This window comes from Aquarana catesbeiana, unplaced genomic scaffold, assembly GCF_042186555.1.
Source record: "Aquarana catesbeiana isolate 2022-GZ unplaced genomic scaffold, ASM4218655v1 unanchor225, whole genome shotgun sequence".
NCBI lineage: Eukaryota > Metazoa > Chordata > Amphibia > Anura > Ranidae > Aquarana > Aquarana catesbeiana.
Window position 1 is genome coordinate 1,054,775 of NW_027362652.1, and position 19,621 is coordinate 1,074,395.

At 46.4% G+C, this 19,621-nt stretch overlaps 2 protein-coding genes across 2 annotated transcripts in view; both read right to left on the reverse strand.

The window, feature by feature from the left end:
- LOC141121575 (uncharacterized) overlaps positions 1-19,621 on the reverse strand; it is a 167,489-nt gene that overhangs the window by 147,484 nt on the left and 384 nt on the right. Inside the window, 3 exon segments of the mRNA XM_073611210.1 lie at positions 7,891-7,969; positions 11,888-12,022; positions 12,139-12,252. Coding sequence (XP_073467311.1) covers positions 7,891-7,969; positions 11,888-12,022; positions 12,139-12,252 — 328 coding nt within the window.
- LOC141121563 (uncharacterized) lies at positions 795-7,444 on the reverse strand. The gene is made up of 3 exons (XM_073611196.1): positions 7,323-7,444; positions 7,091-7,226; positions 795-6,099 (listed from the first exon to the last, which is right to left on the reverse strand). The coding sequence occupies exons 1-3, from the start codon at positions 7,323-7,325 to the stop codon at positions 5,225-5,227; spliced, it is 1,014 nt and encodes a 337-aa protein (XP_073467297.1). The 5' UTR covers positions 7,326-7,444; the 3' UTR covers positions 795-5,224.

Below are 19,621 nucleotides of genomic sequence, written 5' to 3' on the forward strand. Positions count from 1 at the left end.
CACACCTTGAGGTATTTTAAAGAATTTATTAGGCCAAGTATGGCCTAAAAGGAGAAACGATTAGCAAGTGCAGTTGTACAATCAATAAGAGAATAAAGTTACTCTGAGAAATATGCTTAAACCCCTGCAGTATTCTGACTAACAGTAATTAACAGAACTGGATTGCATTTACCTAGCAACAGTATATAAAGACAGTTCTAACTTGTTATAACAGCCCCAAATGTATCCTACTGGCCAATGATTGAGGAAAGAAAAATATTGGCCAGCAAAGTTATGGCCCTTGAACAAAGCACAATGGTTTCAATCCAAGCAGACAACAGATCAACTTTTTCAATGTTAGTCTCTTACCAGACCCAGGGCACCATTTTTTGCGTCTCCGGAAACCTGTTCTGATTCAGATAAAGCCCCCAGACAGGGATAGGAATCACTGTGACGTCTCTCTTTAACCTAGGTTCACATTGCAGCGATTTGATATGCAATTTGACATTTCAAATCGCAAGCCGAATTGGCGGCTATTGCCGGCAATGGCAGCGTCCAAATTGGTGCGATGCACCGATTCCCAAAAGTAGTTTCTGTGTTACTTTTGGTGACTTCGGGGTGAGATTTGCATGGACCACTGGGCAGCAACCCGCACAGATGTCTCTGAAATCGCTCCCAAAATCGGGACTGACATGCTGTTATGCCGCGTACACACAAGCGGAATTTCCATCTGAAAAATCTTTTGTGTGACCGTGTGTATGCAAGCCAAGCTTGAGTGGAATTCTGTCGGAAAAACCATCCAAGATTTTTCTGACGGAATTCTGCTCAAGCTTGGCTTGTATACACACGAACACACAAAAGTTCGCTGAACTTTCGACTGTCAAGAACGCGGTGACTTACAACACTACGACAAGCCGAGAAAATGAAGTTCACTGCTTCCAAGCATGCGTCGAATTGTTTCTGAGCATGCGTAGGAACTTTGCGCGTCGGAATTGGTACAGACGATCGGAATTTCCGATCAGAACTTTTTCCGACCGAAAAATTGAGAACATGCTCTCAATCTTTTGCTGGCTGGAATTCCGCCAGTAAAAGTCTGATGGAGCATATACACGGTCGCATTTTCGGACCAAAAGCTCTCATCGGACATTTGCTGGCGGAATTTCCGCTCGTGTGTACGGGGCATTAGTGTGAACCTAGGCTCAATCCTACTAAGACAGTCCCTCTTTTCCTTCCTTGCAAGCAGTGAGAGTGTTCTCTAGTACAGTCTGATCTCACCAGGCATCCAAATCACACCTCACATCCTCCCAGGGAATAGATTATTGGTCTCTTTGTTTCTCTGAGTTCTCAACCAAATGGAATCAGCTACAGAAGGGATCCATTCAGCCAGGAGCAGCTCAGTCTTTTCCCCACACACCCACTCTCTTTCAGACTACCCTCTCCTTTGTTTTCCTCCCTCCAGATCACTTCTCCTTGCTTTGCTGCATCAGCCAGTCACCTCCAGAACTGAATCAGATCCAGCCAAGATGGCTGACTCAGCACTGGAGACACTCCACAGATGAGCATTGCAAAGTGGTCTCTTTTAAGGTGGCTGCTGCACTTCTGTATTAATGAATATTGAAGTTTATCCCTGTCCGCAATGTGAAAGGATAATACGGTAGCAACAAAAGAAGAAGTTCCACAGCAGTTAGCTACAGTCCAGGTTACACATATATCTGAAGTACAGTGGACTAAAACATTCAATTCAGATAGGTAGGGTGTGGTCAATTTTATGATGGAAATTGGCTTAGTTTATACTGAAGTGCAGACATTTTCTAGCAAACCTCCATTGTATATTGATTTTATATTAACTAAATGTGCTGTTTTTCTTGTCGTGTGTGTATATGGAACTAACACAAGCTAAGCAGGTATTTCTAGAACAGTTGAAACAAGAAGTCACACTGGAGTGGGTGTGGATTGTGATGGCCACCACATTCCAGTGATTAACTGACTTTCCTTCAGTTGTCATCTATTGTGCATGTAACCATGGGCTCCCATCTGTTGTATTATGTAACAAAGGACTCGTCCACTGTCTATAAAAATAAATCCATCTTCAATACATCGAAATAGCATTTCTATACATCTTGGTGTGCGTGTGTCTATTCTCTTGCAATTGCCATAATATCATTAGGGATTTGGGTCCACCAACTAATGTTAGAATGAAGAATTCCTTTACATGTGTGTGTGTTTTTAAGCTTTCGACACTTTCAGCTAGTACCGCTTCCTGGGGGAGGGAGTTCCACATTTTAACTACTCTAACAGCAAAGAACCCTTTTCGTAATCTAAGGTTAAACCTCCTTTCTTCAAACCTCAAACTGTGGCCACATGTCTTCTACAGGGACCTTAGAGTAAACAGTTTATTACAGTTAGAGCATTTACCTTTGATATACACTGCTGAAAAAATGTAAAGGAACACTTTGAAAATACATCAAATCTCAATGGGGAAAAATGTCATGCTGGATATCTATACTGGTATGGACTGGGTAACGTGTTAGGATCTATACTGGTATGGACTGGGTAATGTGTTGGGATCTATACTGATATGGACTGGGTAATGTGTTAGGATCTATACTGGTATGGACTGGGTAATGTGTTGGGATCTATACTGGTATGGACTGGGTAATGTGTTGGGATCTATACTGGTATGGACTGAGTAATGTGTTAGGGTCTATACTGGTATGTACTGGGTAATGTGTTGGGATCTATACTGATATGGACTGGGTAATGTGTTGGGATCTATACTGATATGGACTGGGTAATGTGTTGGGATCTATACTGATATGGATTTGGTAATGTTTTGGGATTTATACTGGTATGGACTGGGTAATGTGTTGGGATCTATACTGATATGGACAGGGTAATGTGTTGGGATCTATACTGATATGGATTTTGTAATGTGTTGGGGTCTATACTGGTATGGACTGGGTAATGTGTTAGGATCTATACTGGTATGGACTGGGTAATGTGTTGGGATCTATACTGGTATGGACTGGGTAATGTGTTGGGATCTATACTGGTATGGACTGGGTAATGTGTTAGGAATGAAAGGATGCCACATTGTTTGATGGAAATGAAAACCTACAGGAGGGCTGAATTCAAAGACACCCTGAAAAAATGATGTAGCAGTCTAGTCTATTTTGCTGAAATTTCATTGCGGCAACTCAAAATGGTCCTCAGTAGTTTGTATGGCCCCCACGTGCTTGTATGCAAGCCTGACAATGTTGGGGCCTGCTCCTAATGAGACAACAGATGGTGTCCTGGGGTATTTCCTCCCAGATCTGGACCAGGGCATCACTGAGCTCCTAAACAGACTGAGGTGCAACCTGGTGGCAATGGGTGGACTGAAACATAATGTCCTAAAGGTTTTCAATTGGATTTAGGTCAGGCGAGCGTGGGGGCCGTATCAATTTCTTCTTCTTCCATGAACTGGCTGCATACTCTCACCACATGAGGCGGGACATTGCCGTGCACCAGGAGGAACCCAAGATTCACTGCACCAGCGTCTGACAATGGGTCCAAGGATTTCATCCCGATACCGAATGGCAGTCAGGGTGCCATTATCTAAGCTGTAGAGGTCTGTGTGTCCCTCCATGGATATGCTTCCCCAGACCATCACTGGCCCACCACTGAACCGGACATGCTGAACGATGTTATAGGCAGCATAACATTCTCCACGGCTTCTCCAGACCCCTTTATGTCTGTCACATGTGCTCAGGGTGAACCTGCTCTCATTTGTGAAAAGCACGGGGCAACAGTGGTGGACCTGCCAATTCTGGTGTTCAATGGAAAATGCCAATGAAGGTCCACAGTGCCGGGCAGTGAGCACAGGGCCCACTAGAGGACGTTAGGCCCTCAGACCACCCTTATGAAGTCTATTTCTGATTGTTTGGTCAGAGACATTTACACCAGTGGTCTGCTGGAGGTCATTTTGTAGGGCTCTGGCAGTGCTCATCCTGTTCCATGCTTGCACAATGGAGCAGATATTGGTCCTGCTGATGGGTTAAGGACCTTCTATGCCCCTGTTCAGCTCTCCTAGAGTAACTGCCTGTTCTCATGGAATCTCCTCTTAGCTCTTGAGACTGTGCTGGGAGACACAGCAAACCTTCTGGCAATGGCACATATTGATGTGCAATCCTGGAGGAGTTGGACTGCCTGTGCAACCTCTATAGGGTCCAGGTATCGCCTCATGCTACCAGTAGTGACACTAACCCTAGCCAAATGCTAAACTAGTGAAAAACAGTCAGAAAAGATGAGTAGGGAAATATGTCAGTGGCCTCCACCTGTAAAACCATTCCTGTTTTGGAAGTTGTCTCATTGTTGCCCATCTAGTGCATCTGTTGTTAATTTTATTAACACCAAAGCAGCTGAAACTGATTAACAACCCTCTCTACAACTTAACCGACCAGATCAATATCCCAGGAGTTTCATTGACTTAATACTATACTGTGATTAAAAAGTGTTCCTTTAATTTTTTTGAACAGTGTATTTGTACATTCTAATCATATACTGTATCTTCTTAAAGGCCTCTTCTCCAGAGTGAATATTTTAATCTAGAATTGAGGTCCTCCATCCCCTAAAGCTGCAGTCCTCCAGCTATCATCAGCCAGCATCAAAATTGAGCTCTTTGTGCCAACTTCTACAGTATATCATTAAAAAACATATTGAACCACATTGGCCCCAAGGCAGAACCTTGTGGCCCATCATTTAGAGAATGAGTCATTTAACACTAGTACATACAATTGCATCAGCTTCAACAGAACCTATTTTATAGATTAAACATTTATGAGGTGTAAAATCTGGATAAACTCCCTCCACTGGACTTTCTTCAACCAATTTCTCACTTCCTTTCTCATAGCACGATAACAGGTTGGTCCGACAAGGATCTTTCATATATCTATGCTGGTTGTCATTTATAATACCTTTATACAAATTCCTGTATAGAGTCCTATACCATTCCTTCAAATACCTTAGATACTATTGATGTTAGGCTGACTGGTCTGTAGTGTCCTGGTATACATCTCAATATCCCTCAGGGCAGTGCCCAGGTCCCCAAGCCCATTGACAATCTCTTGCCTAAGAGCTTTTAAACTGGCCTGAATTGATTTTAAAGGTTCTACTCCCATTGACTTCAGCTGGGTTCGGACAAACATTCAGAAATTAGGAGAAGTTCAGTCCCAGGAACTGAACCCAGGAATGTTCCCTACACCCCTCAGTGAGATTTCTCATGTAAAACAAGGTCTGTTTTCCATGAATAACGTTTCCCACACTCAGGGCAGGAATATGGCTTCTCACCAGTGTGAGATCTATGATGTTTAACAAGTTCTGATTTTTGCGAAAAACATTTTTGGCATTCGGGGCAGGAATACGGCTTTTCCCCTGTGTGAGTTCTCTGATGTATAACAAGGTATGATTTGCGTAAAAAACATTTCCCACACTCAGGGCAGGAATACGGCCTCTCCCCCGTGTGAGATGTTTGATGTCTAATATATTGTGTTTTCCATGTAAAACTTTTCCCACATTCAGGGCAGGAATACGGCTTCTCCCCCGTGTGCAATCTCTGGTGTCTAGCAAGGTCAGATTTCTGTGTAAAACATTTCTCGCACTCAGGGCAAGAATAAGGCTTCACCCCCGTATGCAATCTATGATGTCTAACAAGGTCTGATTTTTTTGTAAAACATTTCCAACATTCAGAACAGTAATTTGGCCTCATGTCTGTGTGAGATTTGCAATGTATGACAAGTTCTGATTTATCAAGGAAACATTCCCCACACTCAGAGCAGGAATGAACCTTCTCCCCCGTGTGAGATCTCTGATGTACAATGAGACTTAATTCAGAGCTAAAACTTTCCCCACATTCAGGACAGGAACATTTCTCCTCCCCCTGAATTCCGGCACCATCCCTCACAGTACAAGGTTGCTCAGAGTCAGAGGGATTTGTTGGTCTATCCACACTGTGTAGTCCACCATCCATAGCTGAGCTCATTGTCTTTTCTCCTGCACAATCTCTTGTGATGTCCTCATCTTCCATTTCACAACCTGAAGATAAGGTGAGACGATCCTTTAAGGGTTTCTCGATGGTGTTTCCTGGAAAATATAAAAACATGATCAAGAGATACGAAAAGGTGAGTTCACTTAGATCAAGATTCCATCTGGATCAGATAGATTTTAGTGAGCAGATGTTCTCTGTGGATGTCCCAAACAGCTGTTACATCCCCTCTTCAGCCAAAGAACCTTTGGTCCTCCTCTCAGACCACTTCTACATTTACACAGCGTTGTCAGAAGAAGTGCAAACAATGGGGACATTGTGCATGTTTTTTACATAACCACAAGCCTAGGCACTGGGTCATGTGATCTCTGATAAACAAAAGGTTCAAAGTTCAGACTTACATAGTTACATAGTAGGTGAGGTTGAAAAAAGACACACGTCCATCAAGTCCAACCTATGTGTGTGATTATATGTCAGTATTACATTATATATCCCTGTATGTTGCGGTCATTCAGGTGCTTATCTAATAGTTTCTTGAAGCTATCAATGCCCCCCGCTGAGACCACCGCCTGTGGAAGGGAATTCCACATCCTTGTAGAAACTTTATCATAGAACAAGTGACCATAGGCCTAGGCTTCTGAGGATATGCAGCACTGGAGGAAGCTTGAAGCAGTATTAACTTCTGTAAAGATAAGTGTTTCAGTTTTTATGTCACATTGCGACAAGACTGTAAATAGAGTTTTATTTTAACATTTAGCTATAAATCTGCTTGAAGAAGAGAGACCAAGCTATAAAAAAAAGGCACAATCTGTGTTATTATATCTGTGCTACTGTAACTAGGAGTGAAACAACCTAATACTGCCAGATGAACCCCAGAACCTACATATATCATATCGGAGTATACAAATTGTGTCTGCAGCACAGAAAAGGGAGTTTATCTGAGAGAAAAAAATAAATAATGTGCAGGACGGGTATTAGGGACTATTATCAATCTATTATTGGTTGATATCACTCATCTCCAGCCCTACTCTGGACCAATCCGTGTGCAGTAACAGAACAGAGATAACAGAAGAATATATTATGGCTCACCTGTGCTGATCTCTGTAGGAGTGTCCTCCTCTTTGAATGTCCTCGTCATTCCAGCCTCCTCCGTATATTGCTGATCATCCCTCACATACCTCTCTTCTACTTCACCCTCAACTTTCATGTTCATCAGATCTTCACCCTAAACCAACAGAGCGGCAGAAAATATCATCTGTAAAATAGAAGTATTTATGATGTGAGATCACATAGAAAATATCATCTTGTAGAGTCCACACACCATCTCCACATGTCAGAGTGTTCAATCACTTTATGTTCCAGACCTTCAACTCCATCTACCTGATCATGGTGAGGGATGGTGTGACCTTCCTGTGTGGAATCCCAGGAATACAGAGGAAGGGGACATCTCTCTGGTGGGTTTCTGTTATTTGGTGACTCCAATTCAATGTCCTTGTAGAGATCATTGTGTCCTTTATAACGCTTCTCCATCACTTCATACTCCTTCTCTTTATACTCTTCTATAACTACAATATTATAATCCTCGAGGTTTCCACTCTGAATATATAATAAAACATTAATTGTAACAAAAATTCTCTGTATAAATCATAACTACCAATAATTGTCAATCATCTACCTGATAATGTTGTGTGTAGTTGTGATATTTCTGTATGGAATCCCAGGAATACAGAGGATGGGGACATCTCTCTGGTGGGTTCCCATTACTGGATCCATCTGTAGGAAACACACACACTGACTGAATACATTGTTTCTATGTGTTTATCAGATGATGGGGGATCTAGGTGGACCCTCCGTACTGCTCTCTCCTTTACAATAAAGTCTCCTCTTACCCGGTGATGTGAGGGGCGGCTGATTGTCCATCATGACGTCCTTGTAGAGATCCTTGTGTCCTTCTAAATACTCCCACTGCTGTAAGGAGAAATAGACAGTGAAATTCTGACACCTTATAGCATTAGTCGGCACCCTGTCGATCGCAGGCAGGTGACAGGTAGATCAGGATCCTTCCTTGCAGACCCCTGAAACTTGGACAGGAGGGGCTGTGGTGGCATTTACTGGGATCAATCCTCTGTATTTCCCTCCTGCAACAGTTGAAATTCAGATTCTTTTCCTTTTCCTCCCACCAGCATTCATCCAGGAAAATCCAGAGCCCTGCATCAAGTAAATGCTGCCGCCGCCCCTCCTGTCCCTGTTCCCCTGTTTTCTGCTGCCTGGGCCCCCCTGTTTGATTCCCCCACCCCACCCAGGGCCGATCCTAGGCAGGTGCGCGGGGTGCTCCGCACCCGGGCGCCGCAGAGGTGGGGGCGCCGAAGCTCCAGAGTGCTCCCCTCCCTCCCCCTCGACTGTATCCAGAGGCGGAGCACATGTAGCGGGTGCTGCGGTTCCCCATCCCGCTTGCTCTCTCCGCCGGCAACTGAGAAGAGCGCATACCGCTCCCGCTGTCCCCGCAATCTGTGCTGCCTGGGTACCGCAGCGGAGCCTAGTACCGGAACACGTTCCGGTACTAGACTCCACTAATCTTTCTGTCCTGGTGCGCGTGGAGGCAGAGCAGTCTCATGTCTGCCCCGCCCCCTCTGCGTGTGTACTTTTCCCATAGGCGGTGTGATGAGCGGCTTCTGGGTTGGTGGGAGCTGCTGCCAATCATCCAATGCATGCCCAGAAATGCTCTCTGAGTGCCGCCCTCCTAGTAACCAAAGATGCACGTATGCCCCGCCCCTGGAACGTGCATCTGCTCCCAGCGCGCCCGAGCTACAGGGATGACAGCTGCTGTGGGGGCTCTGATGGGGGACACCTGCTGTGGAGGGGGCTCTGATGGGGGACACCTGCTGTGGGGGGGCTCTGATGGGGGACACCTGCTGTGGGGGGGCTCTGATGGGGGACACCTGCTGTGGGGGGGCTCTGATGGGGGACAGCTGCTGTGGAGGGGGCTCTGATGGGGGACACCTGCTGTGGGGGGGGGCTCTGATGGGGGACAGCTGCTATGAGGGGACTCTGATGGGGTACAGCTGCTGTGGGGGGGGGGCTCTGATGGGGGACACCTGCTGTGGGGGGCTCTGATGGGGGTCAGCTGCTGTGGAAGGGCTCTGATGGATGACAGCTGCTGTGAGGGGGCTCTGATGGGGGACAGCTGCTGTGAGGGGGCTCTGATGGGGGACAGCTGCTGTGAGGGGACTCTGATGGGGGACAGCTGCTGTGGGAGGGCTCTGATGGGGGACAGCTGCTGTGGGAGGGCTCTGATGGGGGACAGCTGCTGTGAGGGGACTCTGATGGGGGACAGCTGCTGTGAGGGGACTCTGATGGGGGACAGCTGCTGTGGGGGGACTCTGATGGGGGACAGCTGCTGTGGGGGGACTCTGATGGGGGACAGCTGCAGTGGGAGGGCTCTGATGGGGGACAGCTGCTGTGAGGGGACTCTGATAGGGGACAGCTGCTGTGGGGGGACTCTGATGGGGGACAGCTGCTGTGGGGGGCTCTGATGGGGGTCAGCTGCTGTGGAAGGGCTCTGATGGATGACAGCTGCTGTGAGGCGGCTCTGATGGGGGACAGCTGCTGTGGGGGGACTCTGATGGGGGACAGCTGCTGTGAGGGGACTCTGATGATGGACAGCTGCTGTGGGAGGGCTCTGATGGGGGACAGCTGCTGTGAGGGGACTCTGGTGGGGGACAGCTGCTGTGGGGGGGGCTCTGATGGGGGACAGCTGCTGTGGGGGGCTCTGATGGAGGACAGCTGCTGTGGAGGGGGCTCTGATGGAGGACAGCTGCTGTGGGGGGCTCTGATGGAGGACAGCTGCTGTGGAGGGGGCTCTGATGGAGGACAGCTGCTGTGGAGGGGGCTCTGATGGAGGATAGCTGCTGTGGGGGGCTCTGATGGAGGACAGCTGCTGTGGAGGGGGCTCTGATGGAGGACAGCTGCTGTGGTGGCTCTGATGGGGGAAGCTGCTGTGGGGGCTCTGATGGAGGACAGAAGCTGTGGGGGCTCTGATGGAGGTCAGAAGCTGTGGGGGCTCTGATGGAGGACAGAAGCTGTGGGGGCTCTGATGGAGGACAGAAGCTGTGGGGGCTCTGATGGAGGACAGCTGCTATGGGGGCTCTGATGGAGGACAGTTGCTGTGGAGGGGGCTCTGATGGAGGACAGCTGCTGTGGAGGGGGCTCTGATGGGGGACAGATGCTGTGGGGGAACACCTGCTGTGGGGGGGCTCTGATGGGGGGGACACCTGCTGTGGGGGGGTTGAGGGGGACACCTGCTGTGGGGGGGGGGCTCTGATGGGGGACACCTGCTTTGGGGGGACTCTGATGGAAACTCTGATGTAAGGAGGGACTCTGATGGGGACTTTGATATAAGCTGTGGGTGCCGCAGGTAACTCTCTCCCCAGAATGTCCTTCATTCTCAACTTTAAATGTTAGGAGGTATGCAAGAGCGGATCAGGGGAGGAGAGACTGTGCCACTGCCATCCCTGTGATCAACGGGAAGAGGGCTCTCTGCATTTACTGCCCACCCCTCCCCTCTACCTGTCAGAGGAGGAGAGCGAAGCAGCCGATCAGAGCGCCCGTGTCTGAGTGGAGAGAGAGCAGCCGCGGGCTCTTAGACCCCTCTCCCCCTCCTCCTCGCACTGCTGTACTAGTGAGCGGCGCTTGCCAGGTCAGCTGCCCGCTATGTTTCTTCTCCCTCCTCCATATTGGCCAGGGAAGAAATACAATAAAAAGGGAGCAGAGAAGAGGATTGTGGGACATGTAGTCCTGAGGACCTGTGGCCCCATTGTGGCCCGGAAACTACAATCCACACAGCATGCTCAGCTGAATAAGAGAGGGGGGGGGAGAGAGAGAGAGCTCCAGGAGCCTAGGAAAGCTTTCGGGGAAGTTTGCCCAGGACTCCAGGGAGAGTGCTGAGGGGATGCCATCAGAGAGAGAACCCCGCTGCCCTGCGCCACCAGAGGGAAAGCCTCACAGCCTGGCGCCATCCCTGGTGAAGAAAGGAATGGAGTCATTGCCAGAATACAGATCTGAGCTCTACCCAGCAGTCATGCTTTCAGTATGGAGAGCAGGGGAAGGGCCTGGGAAATATGTAATTTACTGGCCCCTTCCTTTTCTGAATAAATGCAGTGAGTGATCGGTACTGATCACTTTCTGTGTTCATTCATAGCTGAAGCATAGTAAAGTGTGTTTACTATACTTCAGTTTGTGAATGAACAGGAAGCCACCCAGCACAGAGCACTTTCCATTTATTTAATGTCCAGTGCAGCTGAGGCTGCAGAGAAAGGGACTGGGGAATCTCTGTCCTCAGTCCCCTTCTCTGTCTCAAAAGTGAGATATCAGGGGTCTAGACCCCTGATATTTCACCACAGCCTCCCAACAGAGCTTCTAAAAATTGTAAAAAAATAATGTATAAAATAAAATTATAAAAAATAATAATAAAAAAAAAAAAATACTGACACCATTCACTGCTCTACTGCCTGACACAATCCACTCCATATTGATACCGACATCTGCCCTACTGACACCATCCACTGCCCTATGGGCGCTGGTCACATACCATCCACTGCTCTAATAACTGACAATGTCCACTTTTAAGGTAGGCTAAGTTTAAATTTTTACAGTGACATTCATTTTATTATATTTTTCTAAGTTTTTCTTACTATCTGGTTAGGCCTTGATAGTTAATTTCATTAAAAAAAAGGGTGCCAAACTACCCTGTTCAGGTAGATCTCCACGTCTCCAAGGTTGCCTATACCTGCCTTATAGGTACCTGACACACACAATGATACAGTCACCATCCAGACACATCCCTTGTCTGTTACTGGATAATGTCCCAGAATTCCCAGCACCGCTCACCTCTCCTGTCAGCAGCTCCATCATCTTCTTGGTGACGTCCAAAATCTTTTGCATGTTGTGTCTCTCAGGTTTTAGGAAGTCACGTGGAGGCACTGTGATGGTCACATGATCTCCAGACTTCACAAGAGGAAAACTCTATTCAAGCAAAATAAGTACTATCATGTCACATTCCCAGAATCCTCCTCACCTCTCCGGTCAGGTCTGTGTCTTATTAACAGTGATGTCATGTGACCTCCCGGAATCCTCCTTACCTGTCCAGTGAGCAGGGAGATGATCTCCAGGGTGAGGTTTAGTATCCTCTCAGTCATGCTACTCTGCTCCTCATCCATCCTCATCGATGTGGTCATGTGATCTGTGCAGGTTTTCTGTAGACAGAGATTTATCTGGACTGTACTGGTTGTAGCATATTAGAATAGAGAGGTAAAGCATTAATAGGTGGGCTGCCCCTGGAGGGCAAATGGTACATGTGTAGGGATCTGCTTCCCTGTACTGTCTGTATTTGTAAAAAGCTGTTGCTCGGTAAATATCAGAATTAATTGGCTATAGACAGGTACATCTTGGCCCTGCTAGCTAGGTCAGAAACCCTGATTGAAGGACTGTGATACATTATAATGGGGGGGGGGTTTCAGGAAGTAGAGACAGAATTGGACCACATTACCTTCCATGCAGGAGCTACTATGTTGCTGCTGTATTTCACCCAGACCAGAAGCATAGAATATGTGACAAGTGTTCCTGTGTTCTAATCATTTAACTGTGTTATCAGAAGTCCAGTGACAAGATGGGTCTCTGTCTCATAGTTATTATCTTACTCATACATGTATAATCATGAGTCGCTTATAACTAACATTCAAAAGAACTATTTTGTATGGTAAAACTCATGAGATAATACACTATTAAAACAGCCCTCAAAATTTCCACTCGCCTGCTCACATTTGCCAAGTGTAAATAAGCTGAGGGCGAGTGTGGAGCGTTGAATGGGAGCGGATTCTCCTCCCAGTGATTGGCCAGGAAACTGTGGGGAAGGAAGAGGAGAGGAGAAGAGAGGAAAAGGAGAGCCGGCCAGATCACAGAGAGGGGAACTCCTTCTGTGACACAGCTTGGATCTGAAATACCGGCTGCTATCAAAGTCCCACCTCTTGGATCGGCTCCTATGATAGACAGCACACAGGTGCAATGCCGGGTAATTTAAAGTGGAGTTCCACCCAAAAGTGGAACTTCCACTCATCAGATTCCTCCCCCCCCTCCCTCCGGTGACACAGTTGGCACCTTTCAGGGGGGAGGGGGGTACAGATACCTGTATATTACAGGTATCTGTACCCACTTCCGGCATAGATAGCCGCAGAATCTGCGGTTATTTACGCCACTTCCTGCTCCCTCCCCTCTGCCTGCTGGGAAACACAGGGGTCACAGAGGCAGCAGGGACCATCCGTATTGCGCTGCGCGACTCGCGCATGCGCAGTAGGGAACTGGGAAGTGAAGCCGCACGGCTTCACTTCCTGATTCCCTTACCGAAGGTGGAGGCGGCAGCACCCGAGGACGGAGAGACGCTTCGGCCTCGGGTGCCGACATCGCGGGCGCCCTGGACAGGTAAGTGTCCATGTTTTAAAAGTCAGCAGCTGCAGTATTTGTAGCTGCTGACTTTAAAAAAAAAATTTTCGGCGGCGCTCCGCTTTAAGTAGTGTGATGTGTATCATAGGAGCTGGTCCAGGCGGCTGGACTTTGTTTGACAGCTTCTGGCATTTCAGATCCAAACTGTGTTACAGTGGGAGATCCTCGCTCTGTGTGTTCCGGCCGGCTGTCCTTCTTGTAATCCCTGTGCTGCATTAATGGGCACTGATAGGCTGCATTGATGGGCACTGATGAGACTGCATTGGTGGGCACTGAAGAGGCTGCACTGAAGAGGCTGCACTGCTGGGCACTTATGAGGCTGCACTGATGGGCATTGATGAGGCGGCACTAATGGGGCGGCACTGATAAGTTGCACTGATGAGGCTGCAATGATAGACTGCATTGATGGACACTAATAGGCTGCATTGATATGCACTGATGAGGCTGCACGGATGGGTACTAATAAAGTTGTTAATATTTATTTTTGGAACTTAATTAGTGAGATCATTTATGAGAGCGTGTTTAGGGGCAGAATAAGTAGCAGGGCAGGGTAGGGGTTGGGTGAGGAGACTGGTGGTGAGTAACTCTTAAAGTGGATGTAAACCCAATGTCAACCTTTCTAAACTACTGCCATAGGGGTTATTTATAAGGATATACATGCCTCCTGCATGTATCTTTACCTCTCAAATGTCTCCCCTCTCTCTGTTATTAGACCTGAAAAACTGCAGATTCTGTGGGCGGGTCTGTTGTCTGGAGCTCGGTGGGTGGAGTCGTGATGTCAGTAGACTCCCCGCCCACCTCTACACTCCCCTTGTCAATATGTATTTTCTCTGTGTATTTCTAACACTGAACTTCTGCTGAACTTCTGCTATGATTTCTAACATCCAGTGAAAAGACAGGAAAGTAACCACATGACTTCAGCATGCCAAATCATGGTGAGGTGTGGAACAGCCAATCCTTGCAGAGCTGCTGAAGAAAGGAGTGGGTGGGAATTTAAAAATACTGCATGTCTCTTAGGCTAGTGCATGAGATGTAAATCACCTGTCACTCACAGCAAGGGGGAGGATTTGACAAAGTTTTTCTCCGTTTGTCAAGAATTGTCTCACTGAACAATAAAAGGGGATTGCTCAGAGATGGATTAACTCTGTGTGGCAAGACTGGGCTCAAATGATAACAAATCTTATACTCTACAGTATGATATTAAAAAAAAAAAAAAAAATTTCGGGTTTACATCCACTTTAAGGCCTGGCTAGTAGCTCAGGACTTGAAATTTTGAGCCCTGCATTAAAAGACCATGGTTAGATTTAAAAAGTTCCCTTAATACAAATAATATTAGTCAGGGTTGGAGAGGCTCTTTCTCACCCAAAGTCTCTCAGAGCCTCTGAAGTCAAGGCCTCAAATGAGGTCTTACCAATCCCGAGAGAACTGTGAACCAGTTCTCTCCTCTCCAACTGGACCACCCTGGAACCCCTCACCCGGCATGGGTGAGAACCCCTTAGTACTTCAAAATCTGTTATCGTCCCTCTTAAAGAGGGAAAAACAACTCCTAAGCCTTTACTAGAGGCATCTGTTTGGACAATGACAATTCTTTAAAATTTCTTTTGGATACTGGCATAAGGCTTTTTTAAACTCTAGAAAAGCCTCTTCAGCCTTGTCATTCCACTTGACCATGACTATCTTCCTAGATTTCATCAGGTCAGTCAATGGCGAAGCAATAGTGACAAAGTTGGGGACACAAAAACAGTAGTACCCAATGATGCTCAGAAAAACTTGGACCTGTTTCTTTGCAATGGGGTGGGGCCAATCCTGAATAGCCTTTACCTTACTTATCTGAGATTTCACCAAACCCCTACCCACAATGTATCCCAGATACCCACTCTTCCACTTGGCGAAGGCTTTAGTCGTTCTAGTTATTTACAGTTTTAGTGCCATAAACGTCTTGGAGAGGGTAATCTGTAACTCTACACATGTATTTTGGCTACTTCATGTTTGTTGGGTTCTGTGCACCCTGCACACCTATTACATTCTGTCCTGCCTGCCTGGTCAGAAATTAGAATTACAAAGTTTAGTCTGATTTGTCTGTGAACTATTTTTGCTTAGTTTTAGGAGGGTCCTTCTCACAAAGCTTTGAGGACAACATAGGTTATATTGTAAACCTTTACACGAGGTTTGGGGGAAGCACTAAAGCTGTCATGTTGTTAACGAACCAGCAGAGTTTTCCAGAACAGCATGAGGGCTGTCCTGTACTTGGGCAGCTCATACTTTGGCTGTCGTTTTATTTTAGTTCTTTTTAACCACTTCCCGTCTGGTCCATTTACATAAATGGCTCGATGGGAGCTTCGTCTTTGTAGGGTGGTGTGAATTTTTTTTTATGCAGTCATTTTCCCCTGTTCCCTTCTTTCCTCCTGACTAGACATATTAACTTCCTGTAGTCTCCACTGATATGTTTTATCCTTCAGACCTTTTTACCATTTCTGTTGCCCATCTCTGGACTCCTTCTATAGTATCAATATCATTTTATAAGTGAGGTCTCCAGAACTGGACACAGTATTCTAAATAAGGTCTCACTAAAGATTTACAGTATATAGAAGAATCAGGACCTCTTTTCTCCTGCTGGTGATCCCTCTAGTGATTTAAAGATCTAAATAGAGGGATCGGACCTCCTTCCTCCTGCTGGTGACTCCTCTAGTGATTTAAAGATCTAAATAGAGGGATCGGACCTCCTTCCTCCTGCTGGTGACTCCTCTAGTGATATGAAGATCTATATAGAGGAATCAGGACCTCCTTCCTCCTGCTGGTGACTCCTCTAGTGATATAAAGATCTATATAGAGGAATCCGGACCTCCTTCCTCCTGCTGGTGACTCCTCTAGTGATATAAAGATCTATATAGAGGAATCAGGACCTTTGTCCTCCTGCTGGTGATCCTGCTAGTGATTTAAAGATCTATATAGAGGAATCAGGACCTCCTTCCTCCTGCTGGTGATGCCTCGAGTGATGCATCCTAGAAATCTATGTGCTTTTCCCACTGCCCGTTCACACTGCTTAATCATTTTGCAATCATCTGAAATAAGTACCCCCAAATCATTTTCCTGTCTAATCCTGGCCAACACTGTATCCCAAATAATCAACTCTTTTAAGGGATTCTTTTTCCCTAGGTGCATTATTTTACATTTAGAAATATTGAACTGCAGTCTCCACTGCTTTGACCAATCTTCCAGCAATGCCAAATCATGTTCCATGTTACAGACACCTCTTTCAACCCTATTACACACCTTTGTGTCATCAGCAAAAAGGCATACCTTGCCCACCAATCCTTCAGTTATATCACTTAAATATATATGAACTAGAAAAGGACCCAGTACAGAGCCTTGAGGTACACCACTAGTGACTGGTGTCTGTTCTGAGTGGACCCCATTTACAACCACACTAATGTCTATCCTTTAGCCAACTGCATATCCACTGAACCACCCAAGGGTTAAGTCCTAGCTTGTACAACTTTTGTATTAGATCATTATGTGGAACTGTATTAAATGCCTTGCTGAAATCAAGATATGCCAGGTCCACAGTACCACCCTGGTCCATAACATTGGTAATATAGTAAAACATTTCAATCAGATGAGTCTGACATGATCTGCCCTCAGAAAAGCCATGCTGCTTTGGGTCCAGCAAGTTGTGTATTTTTGGGTGATCAGTGATCCTTATTTTCAGGAGTGATTCCATTACCTTGACTACAATTGATGTTAAAATCACTGGCCTGTATTTTCCAGCTTCTACTTTGCTGCCCTTCTTGTGGATAGGTACAATATTAGCTGTCCGCCAGTCATGAGGAACTTCTCCTATTAGAAGAGATCCAATAATAGTCCAACAACTATACCTCTAAATTCTCGTGGAACTCTGGGATAAATACTATCCGGGCCCATTGCTTTATTAAGTTTAACCAAGCCAGTTCCCTCTGCTACCTCTGTCTCCAGAAGTCCTAAAAATGAACATTGAACATTACTAGAACCAATATGATTCCCCAACTTGTTAATGTTATTTGTTAGTACAATGTATTTCTGAGAAGACTGAACAGAAGTAATAATTTAAATGGTTTGCTACATCCAGGTCTCCCTCAATATAAGTGTTGTGCACAGTTTTAATTTTCGTGATTCCATTATATTTTTTCCTTCAATCACTAAATGTACTGTACCTAAATCAGGGGTGTCCAAACTTTTTTCAAAGGAGGGCCAGATTTGATGAAGTGAACATGCGTGAGGGCCGACCATGTTGCCTGACATTCTTTGAACCATTAAAATTTGGTCTAAGTGTGTTCATCTAAGCACTAATACACTGCCCAACAAGAATTCTCTTGCCTTTGTGGCTGTGTGTGGTGAAGAGATGAGCATGGGCATGTTATTTGGATATACCGTATTTATTGGCGTATAACATGCACCTTCACTTTAAGAGGGAAGTTTTAGGAAAAAACGTAAATTTTAAATAAAGAACTGTTAAGCGAAATAAGGATCAGTGCCCATCAATGCAGCCTTATCAGTGCCCATCTGCAGCCTCACAAGTGCCATGAATGCAGAACCCCCATTGCCATGAATGCAGCCCCACCATTGCCATGAATGCAACACCCCCATTGCCATGAATGCAGCACCCCCATTGCCATGAATGCAGCACTCCCATTGCCTTGAATGCAGCACTCCCATTGCCATGAATGCAGCCCCACCATTGCCATGAATGCAGCACCCCCATTGCCATGAATGCAGCCCCAGCATTACTATGAATGCAGCACTCCGATTGCCTTGAATGCAGCACTCCCATTGCCATGAATGCAGCACTCCCATTGCCATGAATGCAGCACCCCCAATGCCATGAATGCAGCACCCCCAATGCCATGAATGCAGCACCCCCATTGCCTTGAATTCAGCACTCCCATTGCCATGAATGCAGCACCCCCATTGCCATGAATGCAGCACCCCCATTGCCATGAATGCAGCACCCTCATTGCCATAAATGCAGCACCCCCATTGGCATGAATGCAGCACCCCCATTGGCATAAATGCAGCACCCCCATTGCCATGAATGCAGCACCCCCATTGCCATTAATGCAACACCCCCATTGGCATGAATGCAGCACCCCCATTGCCATAAATGCAGCCCCATCATTGCCATGAATGCAGCACCCCCATTGCAATGAATGCAGTCTCACCATTGCCATCAGTGAAGCCTGATCCATGCCCATCTGCAGCCTCGGAGGGGACAGTGAAGGGGGGGGGGGGGGGGGCGGGACAGGCGGCAACAGGTTACATACAGTAAAAACTCCTGTTTTCTCACTGGCCTCTTTAATACAAAGTCCCGCCTCCTATGATGGACAGAACAGTCCTCCAATGGCAGCGCAGGAGACGGGACTTCCAATTACAGAGGCCGCTGCATAAAAAGGAAATTCTCCTGTCTCTACGGCACTCGTCCCGCCCCTTCCTGTCCCCTCTGAGGCAGCCAGAATATATCTTTTGTGGACCCGGGGCTCGGAGATTCGTTGGGGACCACAAAATATATATATATCCAAATTACCAGTCGGGCCGTTTGAAACCGGAACGCGGGCAGCACTTTAGACATGCTTGACCTAAATGAAGGTTTGTAGCCTTTCTTAATAGATATATCCATTCCCTCCTCTTTCTGTGCTTTAGTAGCACCGATAATGTATTTGGCCTCCATGAGTCTATTTTTATACACTTCTCTATCAGCTACACTTTTGGGGTTGATTTACTGAAACTGGAGAGTGCAAAATCTAGTGCAGCTGTGCATAGAAACCAATCATCTTCCAGTTTTTTTTTTGTCAAAGTTTAATTGAACATGGTGAAGTTAGAAGCCGATTGGCTACTATGCACAGCTGCACCAGACTGCACTCTCCAGTTTTAGTAAATCAAACCCTTTGTTTCATTGAATCTTCTACAGGGGTTGGACAAGTATTGTAAAAGAACAAAATCGTTAATCAATATGGTGTTGGACCAACTTTGGCATCTGAGACGGCCTGAATACTTCTGGGAATTGACAAATATAAGTCTTGGATAGCGGATGATGGAATCTGACACCGTTCTTCATGCAAAACTACGGGTCACAAAAAAGTTTCTGTCCCGTAA